Below are 12,050 nucleotides of genomic sequence, written 5' to 3' on the forward strand. Positions count from 1 at the left end.
TGCCCTTGACCCTCTGTGCCCCTGTGCCTCCATTTGTACAGCTGACCTTCAGTGATCTCTGTTCTCCTAAAGCAAGAGGCTCTTGGCATATTTTTTCATTTTGGATCTGCCACACAGGCACCCACGTTTGAAAACTTTGCTCAGGGCCAGTCATTAGCACCTTGGAGGCTTGGAGCACGTGGTTTTCCCAAGGCCATGCAGTTGTTTGGTGGCAGAGACACAACCGTGCCTGCATTCTTTGGGGCTGATCCCTTACAGCAGCACCTGGACACCCATCCCCGCTGCATCTCCTCTGAGGCAGATCAGGAGTTGGCATCACTCCATGCACATTTGTGCTCTCAGTCCCTCTCCATCCAGTATTACCTGTTCTTTTCGACACCTCTCAACTCCTGTTACTGCTTCCCTGGGCTGAGCCGCTTCCTGGCATGCATGGCGGGATGCTGAACGTGACGGCTCTCGTTGGGTTTGCAGGGAAAGGAGATGGATCAGACCATCTCACATCTCAGGCGCTGTCAGAGTGCCTTTTGCCTGCGTGGCATTGATGGCGTTATCAGAGTTGGACCTGACAGCTTCCTGAATTTAATACCTGCAGATAAGTGGACGCCAGGTGCAAGTCTGTGGTTTTTACCGCGTGCTGCTTGCTTCTGGACAAAATCAGATGCCCAGGGAAAGGAGCCTGAAAAACTGTAGTAGCTACAGTTAAACAATCACACGGATGATGGAGCCGGACCCCATGCACCGACTTTTTTTGTGTGTTTAAAACAATTAGTGTTTTGTGACTGGTGGGGGTGTCTGCCGGCAGATCAAGGTGCAGGGAGCACTCAGCAGTGAGCTGATAAGGTCTGAAAGGGTCTCTTTGAGCCTCCTGGAATTAGCTGCCTCCTCAGCTCCAGTCTTTAACAAATAAAACCGAATCATTAACCCACGTTCACTCACCTCTCGGAAGGGGAAATGGTGTCTGGGTGAAACACAATACGAGCAGGCTTCTGAAGGAAGTCATAAATGCAGGTCTGCCCTTCCCCGCAAAGGCTGGGGAGAGAGCACGTCTGTTTGCCAGGTGTGGATGGATCGCCACAGCGCGACACCGGCAGAGGGTTGCCGGCTCTGCCTGTGTTTTCCAAGCCTTGTTACAAGCTTAGCTGAACCCACTGCTGATAAAGGCTCCTTTGATTTACATCAGAGAAAAGAAACCTGATTATATATTTGCTATAGCGTAGGTGGGTGTGTCTAAGTGGTGACATGAAAGAGCAGGAGACAGGGGAGAGAAGATGCTGCCTGGATGCATACAGGGTATGTGCTCAGCTGAAGCTACTTGAGAAGGTTTAGTTGACCCCCAAAAAGGGACAAATTTGGGTGGCTTGCTGTTGTGCAGCTCCAGATTTCTGAAGGCAGATGCTGACTTGGTGGGGATAGTGCAGGGTAGGGCTGGGGCATGTGCCTCGTTCCTCATTCCCTTTCTGTTTCAAAGCAGAGAAGAAGAAAGGGAGATCGGCCACCTTCTACCCACTGGACAACACCCCCTTCCTGCCTCCTGTGGATGAGACACAACCGCCGGCGCTCAACAGCAGCATGGAGCCCGTGGGCGTTAGCACAGAGATGGCTCTGCTCAGCAACATCCTCGCAGCCTACGCCTTCATCACAGGTGGGTCCTGCTGCCATCTCTCTGGACTCTCGCAAGCTCCTTGTGGGGCCCCTTGAGCCTGCATTTCACAGTCATCTAGGGCTACATCTGCCTCTTTGTTTATATTTTTCATTTGTCTCTCAGCAAATTCTCCCTTGAAAGACCTGGCTCTAGCAGACAGTATATCACAGGGTTTATTGTACTCTGCTTTCCACTGGATTTGCTCTCATCTGGAGTTAAATACAATGTAATCTTACATGTGATATTATACCTAATGCTCCATTTTCCTGGAGATCAAAGCCTGGCTCATTAGGGAGGCAAGCCTGTTGTCCTGTAATTTGGAAAATAAGCAGCACTCAGATCATTACCCTGCTTAAGAGAATTTGGCTTATCTTCAGTAGAAGTGTGAAGATGAAGTAACTTGAGAGTCTGCTTAATTGTATATTTAAATCTAGTTTAGAGTAAGATTTCCTTGGATCACAGTTTATCTTTCACCCACCTGTGTCTTTCAAGTAGCAGAGGAGCAGTCTTCTGATAAGATTAACTTTAAAAGTTGAAATAAAGATTGTGTGCCCTACTCAGTGCTTGGGGTCAATACCATCAAAAGCGAAAAGCACAGTAGAGGCAGGTGACAATAGTGCAAATATTTCCCACCAACAACTCCATGAGGCACCTTGTCAGCAGTGGGGATTGCCTGCAGAGTTGGAGGACCAAACTGAAAACCAAAAAAGGAGCACTGGCTGAATTGCATTGGATGCAGTAATTCTGCATATTTTAGGCCAGTCTTTGCTGCTTTCCCCAGAAGGAGAGCTGTGCTTTCTGTCTAACTAACCCCCTGAGGCAGGACATGCTGTTTGTGGTCACTTTTTATTATGGGATTGCATGGTGTTCTCCATTTGTTTAATGAAAAGTTTGTAAGCTTATTACCTTGCAATGCTTGTTGCCAAGCAATATTGCCTTGCTAGTAATATTAATGTGTTGCTCTTTTACTACATGCTGTTAATAATTCTATGGACTGCAGCCAGTCTGCTAGCACCACTGTAATGCAATTTTGCTATTCTGGAGTATTGAGGTCTTTATAACTAAACCTCCAGTATTTGTGAGCTAGTTTTTCATGTCTGTGTGCCGTTCAGTCTTGCTAATTCATTAAATGCTAATGCATTCTTGGTGCCACGCTCCTGCTGAGATACCACCATGCTGCTACAAACAAGTAGTTGGATTTGAGACAACTAACCTGGGCTTTGCATTTTGGAACCACTGAGTATATTAGTAAGGCTCTTTCTGCACATTTAATGGAGGATCCTTCTAAAAGGACCATGAATCCAAAGTTCTGCCCTTCCAATAGTGGCATCAGGACCCAGCTTTTCTTGCCACCTTTAAAAAGGCTTGGCTCATTTGGAATTAGTAGTGCTCTTCACAAAAGATAGCTGAATAGGATACATTTTTTTCTAGTATGGGCTTCTCTAAGGAAAGACTAGAAAAAGCAAACTTTAAATGAATCTTCTGCCTATCACGTCTCCACTCTCTTACCTACAGCTGCCATTTTTGATAGGAAAATACCTGTATCCCCAACTTTATTGTAAAAGAAAAACGTGTTAAGATTATTTTCCCCATCTGAACAGTAATGGGCAGTAGAAGGTTGTAGGATTTATGATTGGGGACAGTTGGGACTAGGATTCAGGGCTGCTGACGATGCCCCATGGACTTCACTTCCATTTACCGCAGCAGAACTCTTTGACCCTGCATTGGTTTTGTAGGGCACAAGGCCTCAATTCATCCTCTTCATGAGGTGTCAGTCTTGGCAGGAGCCCCTAGACTTTACTGCAGCACAAATAATAAATAAGGACGGCTTTTACTGTCTCGTAGCTGTGGGATTTGCTTGCCCTCTCATGATGTGGTTTCCTTGTGATGTATTCATATCCAATGGTGTCGAATAGGTAAAACCCAGACCCCACAACTGTGGTTGCCAGTGATGAGTTTCAGGAGCTTGTTGCTCATGTTTTCCACTACACATAGCCATGGTTGTTAGATGAGTTTTAGTCTCAATGATGTGTATGTTCAGTTCATTATTTTTAGAGAAATAATTGATGGCTGCCCCATGGATTGAAACAGCAGATGCCCTAAACCATCTTTATCTGCTGCATGTAGTTTAGCCCTCTGCTTTTAGCAGAGAGGATGGATTTGACATGATTTATTTTGTTACGCTTGAGTATGGAGAGGTTTTAGATTATGAGTTCAAAGACAAGCTGTGTCACAGGGCACAAATATCATCTGCACAAAACTAGAGCACTGCAAAGCCATCCCCCTTCATATCGCAGATTTTGAGCAGCAGAACAGTTGGAAATTTTTGCGCTTGCCTGAGTTTTGGACCCTGAAGGCAACTTAAGCCACAGCAGCTGTTGATGTCCATAGAGGAGCCATTATAGTGGCTCAAGAGAGGCAGGGTATTTGGGTGGCCAGGAAGGGCTGGTTCTGGGTCATACGTCTTCCCAGTGCTCCTGACCACAGCCTTGGTGCCAATGGGAAACAGTGGTGCAAGAACTGCTCTCTTTCATGACACTAAAAATGTCCCTTGGGTAAACTCTGCAGTCTTAAAGAGCTGCATTCAGGACTTCCCTGTGCTGATGACTTGGCTCAAAATGGGAATTTGCAGGAGAAAATTGCAAATAGGCAAGGACAAGGTGTTTTTTCTGTTGGGGCAGAGGGTAGTGTATGCCCTCAGATCCACTCCAGGAAAAGGAAGCTACAGACACTTGGTGAAGTGTATGAAAGGACGATCCAGTGTAATACTTCTCCTGCCTTCTGATAGTGGGGTGTCTCTTGGCACGTGGAGAGCATCCACAGATCATTGGGATCCCCTCTGTGCTCAACGGTGGTGGCAGTTTCAGCACAAACGGCAGGTTTGGGTGGGCAGCTGCAGATGAAGAGTCTGCAGGCTCGGTCACTCACACATGTGGAGTCCTGCAGTGCACAGAGGGAAGAACTGCCAATGTTAGCAAAAGCCCCTGTGCTTATTTCCACCATCTTTTTGGCTGATATTCCCTTATAAATGTTGGGAATGTTCCTATTGAGGAGCGAAATACCACAGCACAGCAGGAAGCAAAGCCTCTTTGCAGGAGTGTTGGTTTTCACCATCAGATCTGTTTGCAGCTATCGTCATGGTTAGGAGTATCAAAGCCAGGTAGGTGTCAGTCTTATCCCAGCATCCAGAACCTTGAAACAACATTTCTTCAGAAACGGGGAGAAAGACTGAACACTGTCAGTGAGGAGTGAATTTATCAGCTGAACAAACAAATAGATACTGTGTAGAGTTCAGTCCTGCAAAAATCTCAAAGATGCTCTTAATTTGAAAGCTGATTTTCTTGGTAGAATTAGGTTTTTAATTACATGCAGTCTCTGCCTGCAAACCTCGGACTTGTATTTGTCATGGACCTGTTCCAAAACCTGTCTGAGTGTTTGGAAAGACTTCACCAGTCTCAGTGACGGCTGGAGCTGTCTTTGCGGTCACAGTCTACCAGCAAGACCAGAACCGTCCCTCGTGGCTGTAGAAATAATGTTCAAATTGTATCAGAGCACTCCCAATGCCTCCCTTTGGACAGGGGACTTCTTCCAGTTGTGTCATTGCATTCAAGCTGAAGTAGTTGGAGGGAAACCTCCACAAATCCCTGGTTTATTCTTCTTCCACAAGCAAAGCTTTGCTGCCAAGTTATTAACAAGGGGCTTCCAGAAAACAACCCGGGGGAGATCATTCCAATTTTTAGACTGCTTGCTCTGAACCATATTAATAAGAGGCTCCTGGAGAGCTTCCTCTGTTCTACCAGGGGATTTTGGCAGCCTGTGGGGCTCACTGTAAATTCCCTAGAAGATATTGCTCCTACTGTTTGTCTGGCCATGCTTAATGCTGAACCTTTTACTGGGGCCCTCTGAAATTTTCCTCCCCACTGAGGTTTCTGAATACACGAAGCCATCACAGGAAGCCAGCAGCGTTAATGCCTAGATTGGTTTTTATTTATTGAAACAATTTATTATAATAGCAATAACAACCTTGGCCTGGGGCGTTTCCTGGGGAATTAATGGCAGTCTGGGCTGATGCTCCCAGCAGATTGTTAGCCCTCAGGAAACAGGCTCCGTAATTGCTGCTGGTTGGGTTGGAAAAACAAAATAAAATGTGTTTCTAATTTTTGGGCAGTGTGAGCACCTAGAAAATGGAGGCTTTTGTATAGAGGATTATAAAGAGTGTATATCTTTTGTCTGCATGCATTAAATTCAGGCTTGAATCAGCGACATTTTCATCAATGCTTTCAGACCAGAAAAAGAAATACCAGGAAGGGGAAAGGTAACCCCGGCTAAAGAGATTGGCAGAAACTGAGTCCTGCAAGAAGTTTAGGAAAAAAATACAGCTCTGAGCTATAAACCACAGCAGTGAAAGAAAAAGTTATGCTGGTCAAAATCCATGTGTTCGTGGGCATACACATACACATGAATGCATATCAAAATCATATTAACTCCTGCTACTGATCTCCATACACTTTTAAAGAGTTGTTTTCAAGTATAATGTGTGTCTTGAGGAGCTTCAGTGGTGGCATGATGAATCTGAAACACCACCGAGTTTTTGGAAGGTGCTGAGCATCCATTTGCTGAAGAGGATGCCCCTTTTTAGTCTTTGCAAGTAGAACATGCAATAGGGGAGGCTCTCAAAATCACTAATCAAGTGTCAAAGCCTCAAATCTAGGTTATTGCTGACTTGGCTACTTCAACTGAGAAAAAGCAGAGCCCATGGTTTTTAGCTTAAGTTGCTCTTTCTGCTGTGAAAAAAAGAGACGTTGCTATGCGAGTGGATTGTACGTATGATAAATGCCAAGACTGCAGTTGAATGTAGGGTTACAGCCCCGTGAGGAAGTCCAGACAGTGTCTCAGATGTTGACAGAGTAGCTGTAGGAGCTCATAAATGCCACTGGAGCCCGAAGATTCAATTACAGCCATTGCACTGCATGAAGGGCTGTACACACAGGCACAAGCAGGGGATGAAAAATGGTCGCTTAAGTAGCAATCGAGGTGCAGCTTGCTCATGGGCAGGATACAGTAGCATGGAAAAAGGAGTGTGGAGGAGAAAGGGAAACCAGGACATAGACAAAAACAAGAGAAAAGAAACCGCATGTGTCTGTGTCTCAGGCTCCAATCTATGTTTTTTTTATGAGTTGCTTTAAAAAGAGTGAGCAGTGGAACTAATGCAGCCAAATCAAGCCCATGTGTGTTCAGGAGCATGGTGCTCAGGGGAGCAGGCCTGGCATCCTGTCAGTCAGGCTGAGTGCGGGCAGACTTCTTCAGATGCAGACGAGCATCTTCCAGGACCACCAGATCAGTCCTGCTCATCTGTTCCTCCTGCTCTCCCACTCTCTGTGTCCTCAGACCTCCTTGCAAAGAAAGCTCTGCAGTTACTGTCCTGAGTTATGGAGGTAGGAGCCATAGCAGGGTGTGATTCCGCATTTCCTGGAGTTTTTAGATCTCTGGAATTTAGGCCACTTCTTTGCTGCTCACACAGAACCAGAAGGGCGGCAGCTTTGCTACTACACAGCAGCAGAGCTGCAGTTTTAATTCCACTTTTGCCCCTTGAGTTCAGAATTGCCACTGATTTCACTGGGACCAGGATTTCAGGCAGCCAGACTGCTGCAACAGCCATTGGCACATCCTTCATGCCACCTCTGGTATCTCCTCTTTTACCTTTGGACTTTTGCTATCTCACTTTTGTCAAAATATCTTAGCTTATAACCTCTGGCTTTGGTCTCACTTGACTTTCCAGCTACAGCTGCATTTCTGTCCTTTTTCTGGATTTCTTGAATACGTCTCTTTCAGTTTTCTGCTCTTTTTTTGTAGTCTCTCTTTAGCCTGTTTTTTCCACACCAACCACTCTACCAACAGCCTCCTGTTTTATCAGCTATATTTCAGACTACTATGACATCTTCCTCCACCTTGTCTTGTCAGTTATATTTGGGATTCCTTTGGTAGGAGAGGAGTGAAGAGCACAAAGGTGTTTTGTCTCTATAACTGTTCCATGAGCATCTCCAGGCATTGAACTATGCGCTGCCTTGCACTGTGCACACATCAGTTTTTGGGCTCTGGTCACAGAATCACAGAATAATTTAGGGTGGAAGGGTTCTCCAGGGGTCACTTGGTCCAACCTCCTACTCAGAACATGGCTAACTTCAAGTTTAGAGCCAGCTTTGAAGTTAGAGCAGGGTTTTGTCCTGTTGAGTTCTGATTATCTCCAAATAGTTTCCAGTTCGTCTTCTGCAAACTTTGCTTTAAGGAAGTCAGCTGGAGAGGGCAATCTCTAAAACCACAGTGCTGGGAAGTGAAGGTAGAGCAGAGCCTTTTAGTCACAGAGATCTTTTGAGGCCGAATTTCAGGCTCTCAGCTGGTGGGAACTGTTACAGCTCCATCGCTGAGTTCAGGGAAATGAGACTCACCTGAGGAACCAACTCCATCCTTGAAGTCGGGACTCCCAATAAACACAGCGGAGTAGAGATGTCCTTGAGCTTCTGCTCGGTTCACCTTCATCCATTCAACACACCTATAAGCTAACATAATTCAGCCCAGGGGAATTGCAGTAACAACATTTATCACAATTACGCTTCTAAGTAGTCCCATGAACTAAAAAAAAAAGAAGGCAGTAAATAAACAAGACGACCTAGTTTAAAAGGCATTGTGGATCCTTTGGAGTCTTGTTATATCGCCTCTGAAATGTGGCTCTGCAGGATTCATCCCGTGGGCGCACTGACTCCAGCTATGCTTGTGTAGCACACGTATACATTTTGGTGGTCTGGGCGGAAAGCCAGCTCACTTGTGTTAGATAAGCAAATGAAACCTATGAATAAATAATACGCATTTTTCTATGCTGCAAGGCTTCCCATTTCAGCTGGGCCACAGCGCAAAGAGCATCTAAAGCTCTGTAATCATCTTTCTTCCTGGTGCAATGATAATGGATGTGACAGCAAGATGCACTTAGCTGCTGCTGGGTGTGCAGCACCCTGGTGTCAACCCTGCTCACACAGGAATTAGGATTTAATTCCTTGGGCTGCTCCTTCCCCTTCCAGACAACTCCAAGGCATGACTGCAGCGAACCCACATTCTGCATGTGGGCAAATGCCTTGGCAGCAGATCTGCCATTTAAATTCCCCTCCTTGATTTCCCTGGGGAGAGGAGGCAAAGGAGGGCTTGGAAGTAGAAGCAGCCATTAGAAACTGTGCCCCTCCAGAGATGTACGCAGAGATGTGCGTGTTTTGTTCTTTTAAGGGTTGTTCTCAAGAATAATTTATTTTTTTTTGCCTTTTCAGAAAACCCCGAGCGGGCTGCTCTGTATTTTGTCTCTGGAGTGTGCATTGGACTCGTCTTGACCCTGCTGGCGCTGGTGCTCAGGGTGTCCTGCCGAACTGACTGCAAGCGCTCCTCCTCAAAAAAGCCTCCTCGGGAGCGGGAGAGCGACAGCGACAGCAGCGACAGCGACGACGACTCGGACACCACCTCGGACCTGTCGGCCCGCAGGCACCGCAGGTTTGAGAGGACTTTGAACATGAACGTCTTCACTTCGGCGGAGGAGCTGGAGCGGGCTCAGCGGCTGGAGGAGCGGGAGCGCATCATCCGGGAGATCTGGATGAACGGCCAGCCCGACATCCCCGGGACCAGGAGCCTCAACCGCTACTACTAAGGGATGGGGAGCCCAACCGTCCTGCCCTGCGCCCTGGGCTTCTCCACACCTGATGGAAGAGAGGAGGGAAGGAATATTACGTGTGTGTCTCCCCTTTTCCTTCCAGGCCTGCTACCTGGAGCAGTGTGGATGGACCGCAATAAAGCTTTCCCGGTCTCCTCCTTGACATTGCTGTCGCCCTTCTTCATGACACTTTCTGGTTACGACAGAGGCGGTTGCCAACTTTGTTTCTTAATAGCAGGCAGGAAGGTGACAATGACAGTCCTCCCGTGTGGGACATGGAGTCTGGCATGCTGCGGTACGAGCTCCTCTCTTGGCTGGGGAGAGAAGTCGTCCAGGTTTTGGTGTTGATTTAGGAGGTTTTAGTTTCCTTTCCTGAGGACTGTGGGAGGATTGTGAACAAAACGACAAGTCTGGAAAGATGATTTAGGAAGGGAGGGGGAGGTGCATCCTGACCAATTGTCTTGTGACTTCAGAAGCCATGAGATTATCCTAATTAAAACCCAACGGCAAATACGACTTGTTAAAAACTGGGGAATAGGGGGGGAGGGGGATTCTTCCATCGTGAAATCATCTCGGTGCTTGGATGTTTGCCATAGTGTATTCAGTTATTTATGGCTGTCTTTTCATCTTCCTTTTCAATGGGAACATTTGTTTTATTTTTTTTTTTTTACTGACACCTCAGGGATAAAATCCTATTATTTTTTTTGAGTCTGTTCTCCCTGCTGGCCCCTGTCAAACACCACCCAATCCACTTTCAACAGTGAAATTATGGTAATATAAGAGATGTGTCAGTGACTGGTGAGGAGTTAACAACCTCAAAGAGGTTGAAAAGGGTTTTGTTTTTGTTTTGTTTTAAATATATATATATATATTTGAAGATGCTGCACAGGAATGTGCCTTATTCTTTTTTTGTTGTTAAACTGCAGTTTTCCTATGGATAGCAATGCACAATGTTTTATATATTTTATTAAAAAAATTAAAAATAAAAGGTCTATGTTTACCGGAGGAAGATGGAGACAGAAGAAGCCACATATGACAGCAGAATGGGTAATAAATGGTAAATAAACTCTGGTTTGCTTCAATATATTTGAATTTGCATCCTCACTTTTGGCATAGGTGTTGCTCAAGGGGGATGCTTTGGAAGAGTAGCACACTTCTGCAGGCAACCAAGGCTGACATCTTCTGAATGCAGGGACCTGGAGGCACTTTTTCCTTTGGCTGCAGCCCATCGGTCTACTCTGCAGTGCACATGGGCAAGTGCAGCTGAGCGACGTGGTGGTTCTCAAGAGGCCATTCCAAAGCCTACTCGCTCCAAGGGAAAGAGTCCTAGTGATTTCATGATGCTTTGAGTCTGTCCCCCACACCCAAGTCATACCTGGGCCAGAAGCAAATGTTAAATGAACCAAAAACCCCCAGCAAGCCATGGAAAAAGGTGTTCCTTCAGCTGTCCCATGGAGTGTTCAATGGGACACCCTACTCACCATCTATGTGCTTGCTAGTCACTCCCAAGCACCAGTTCTCATCACTTCAGCTGTAACACTTGGTTGTTTCTGAAGTCTGCACAATGCTGCTTTAGTCTGCATGGCTTTGGCATGTGCTCCTCTGTCACTTACATACGCTATGTTTTAGGAGTTCACAAAATGCCAGCAAAGCAAATAATGACCAAAAGCTCTGAATGCCCAGAGCTTTCCCCTAGCCTTGCGGGGAGATGTAGATGGATGGACCTGCCCGCAAGATTGCATAGGGGATTGCAAAGGTTCATGTGCTGTGCCAAACAGCTGCATGGTGGGGCAGCCCCTGACACCAAGGGCCTTCTTGGCACTCTTTGGGGTCACTATGGGGCTCCTTTGGCTGAGGAAAGCTGTGTTCGAAGTGCCCACAACTTCTCTTGGCTCTTGCAGAGTGAGAGCAAAGCTGAGTCACTGGAACTGGTGGTGCTCCTACCATCAGAGGCAGGTCCGGCCAGTGAGAGGTGACTTCACACGGGAAAGCAATACTGGCAACACAGAGCAATTCCTGTTCCTGGGCACATGAAGGTTCAAATGGAAAGACTCAGTGTTGACCTGGGGTGTAATTTTGCAGCTGATACTTAGAAATAAAGCAGAAGGCAGGTCCTGAACCCTGGTTATGTTGCCAGGTGCTGTGCGTTTGCTGGAATGTTGAATGAGCTCTGCTGAGGGTGTAGAGGAGTAAAGGAACAGGATGAGGTCAGTGGGATCAATTTTGTTGGCCGTATGTTTTCCCCTATAGCAAGAAACAGTCTCTCAGCCTTGGTGATTAAGGGACAGCAAATTTTCAGATTGAGAGTCCTGCGTTCTGGGAGATAGATTGCAGGACTGATTATAAAAATGCTATAGAAGAATGGATTTATATGTATGATTTTCCCAAATGAATTTGTTTGACCAGAGGAAAGAGCAAGTATGGTAACTCTGAGTATACTTCATATGCAACCGAGGGATTAAAATACCTGCTTCAAATGTAAATCACAGCTGAACTCCAGTTGCAAATGGATGAACAACCCTCCCTTAGCATTGCTAGTGTTGCTGTAAATCTTCCAGCCAAAGCTCACAAGACAAAAAGGAGCAGGTTGCGCACGTCGCTTTTCGGAGTTGAGCTGACAAGCCCGGCTCAGCCTTGCCCTAGGTTACAAGATGTAACAAAAGTAGTCTCGTCATCTTCACGGCACATCCAATACCTTTACGTGCCTTCTAGCTTCTCTTG

General features: G+C 46.3%; 1 protein-coding gene across 1 annotated transcript in view; it reads left to right on the forward strand.

Moving 5' to 3' along the window:
• EVA1A (eva-1 homolog A (C. elegans)) overlaps positions 1 to 9,326 on the forward strand; it is a 12,159-nt gene extending 2,833 nt beyond the window's left edge. The window contains exons 3-4 of the mRNA XM_010192446.1: positions 1,469 to 1,642; positions 8,956 to 9,326. Coding sequence (XP_010190748.1) covers positions 1,469 to 1,642; positions 8,956 to 9,326 — 545 coding nt within the window. The remainder of the gene's footprint in view (positions 1 to 1,468; positions 1,643 to 8,955) is intronic.
• The last annotated feature ends 2,724 nt before the right edge of the window (positions 9,327 to 12,050 follow it).

This window comes from Mesitornis unicolor, unplaced genomic scaffold (assembly GCF_000695765.1).
Source record: "Mesitornis unicolor isolate BGI_N332 unplaced genomic scaffold, ASM69576v1 scaffold22429, whole genome shotgun sequence".
NCBI lineage: Eukaryota > Metazoa > Chordata > Aves > Mesitornithiformes > Mesitornithidae > Mesitornis > Mesitornis unicolor.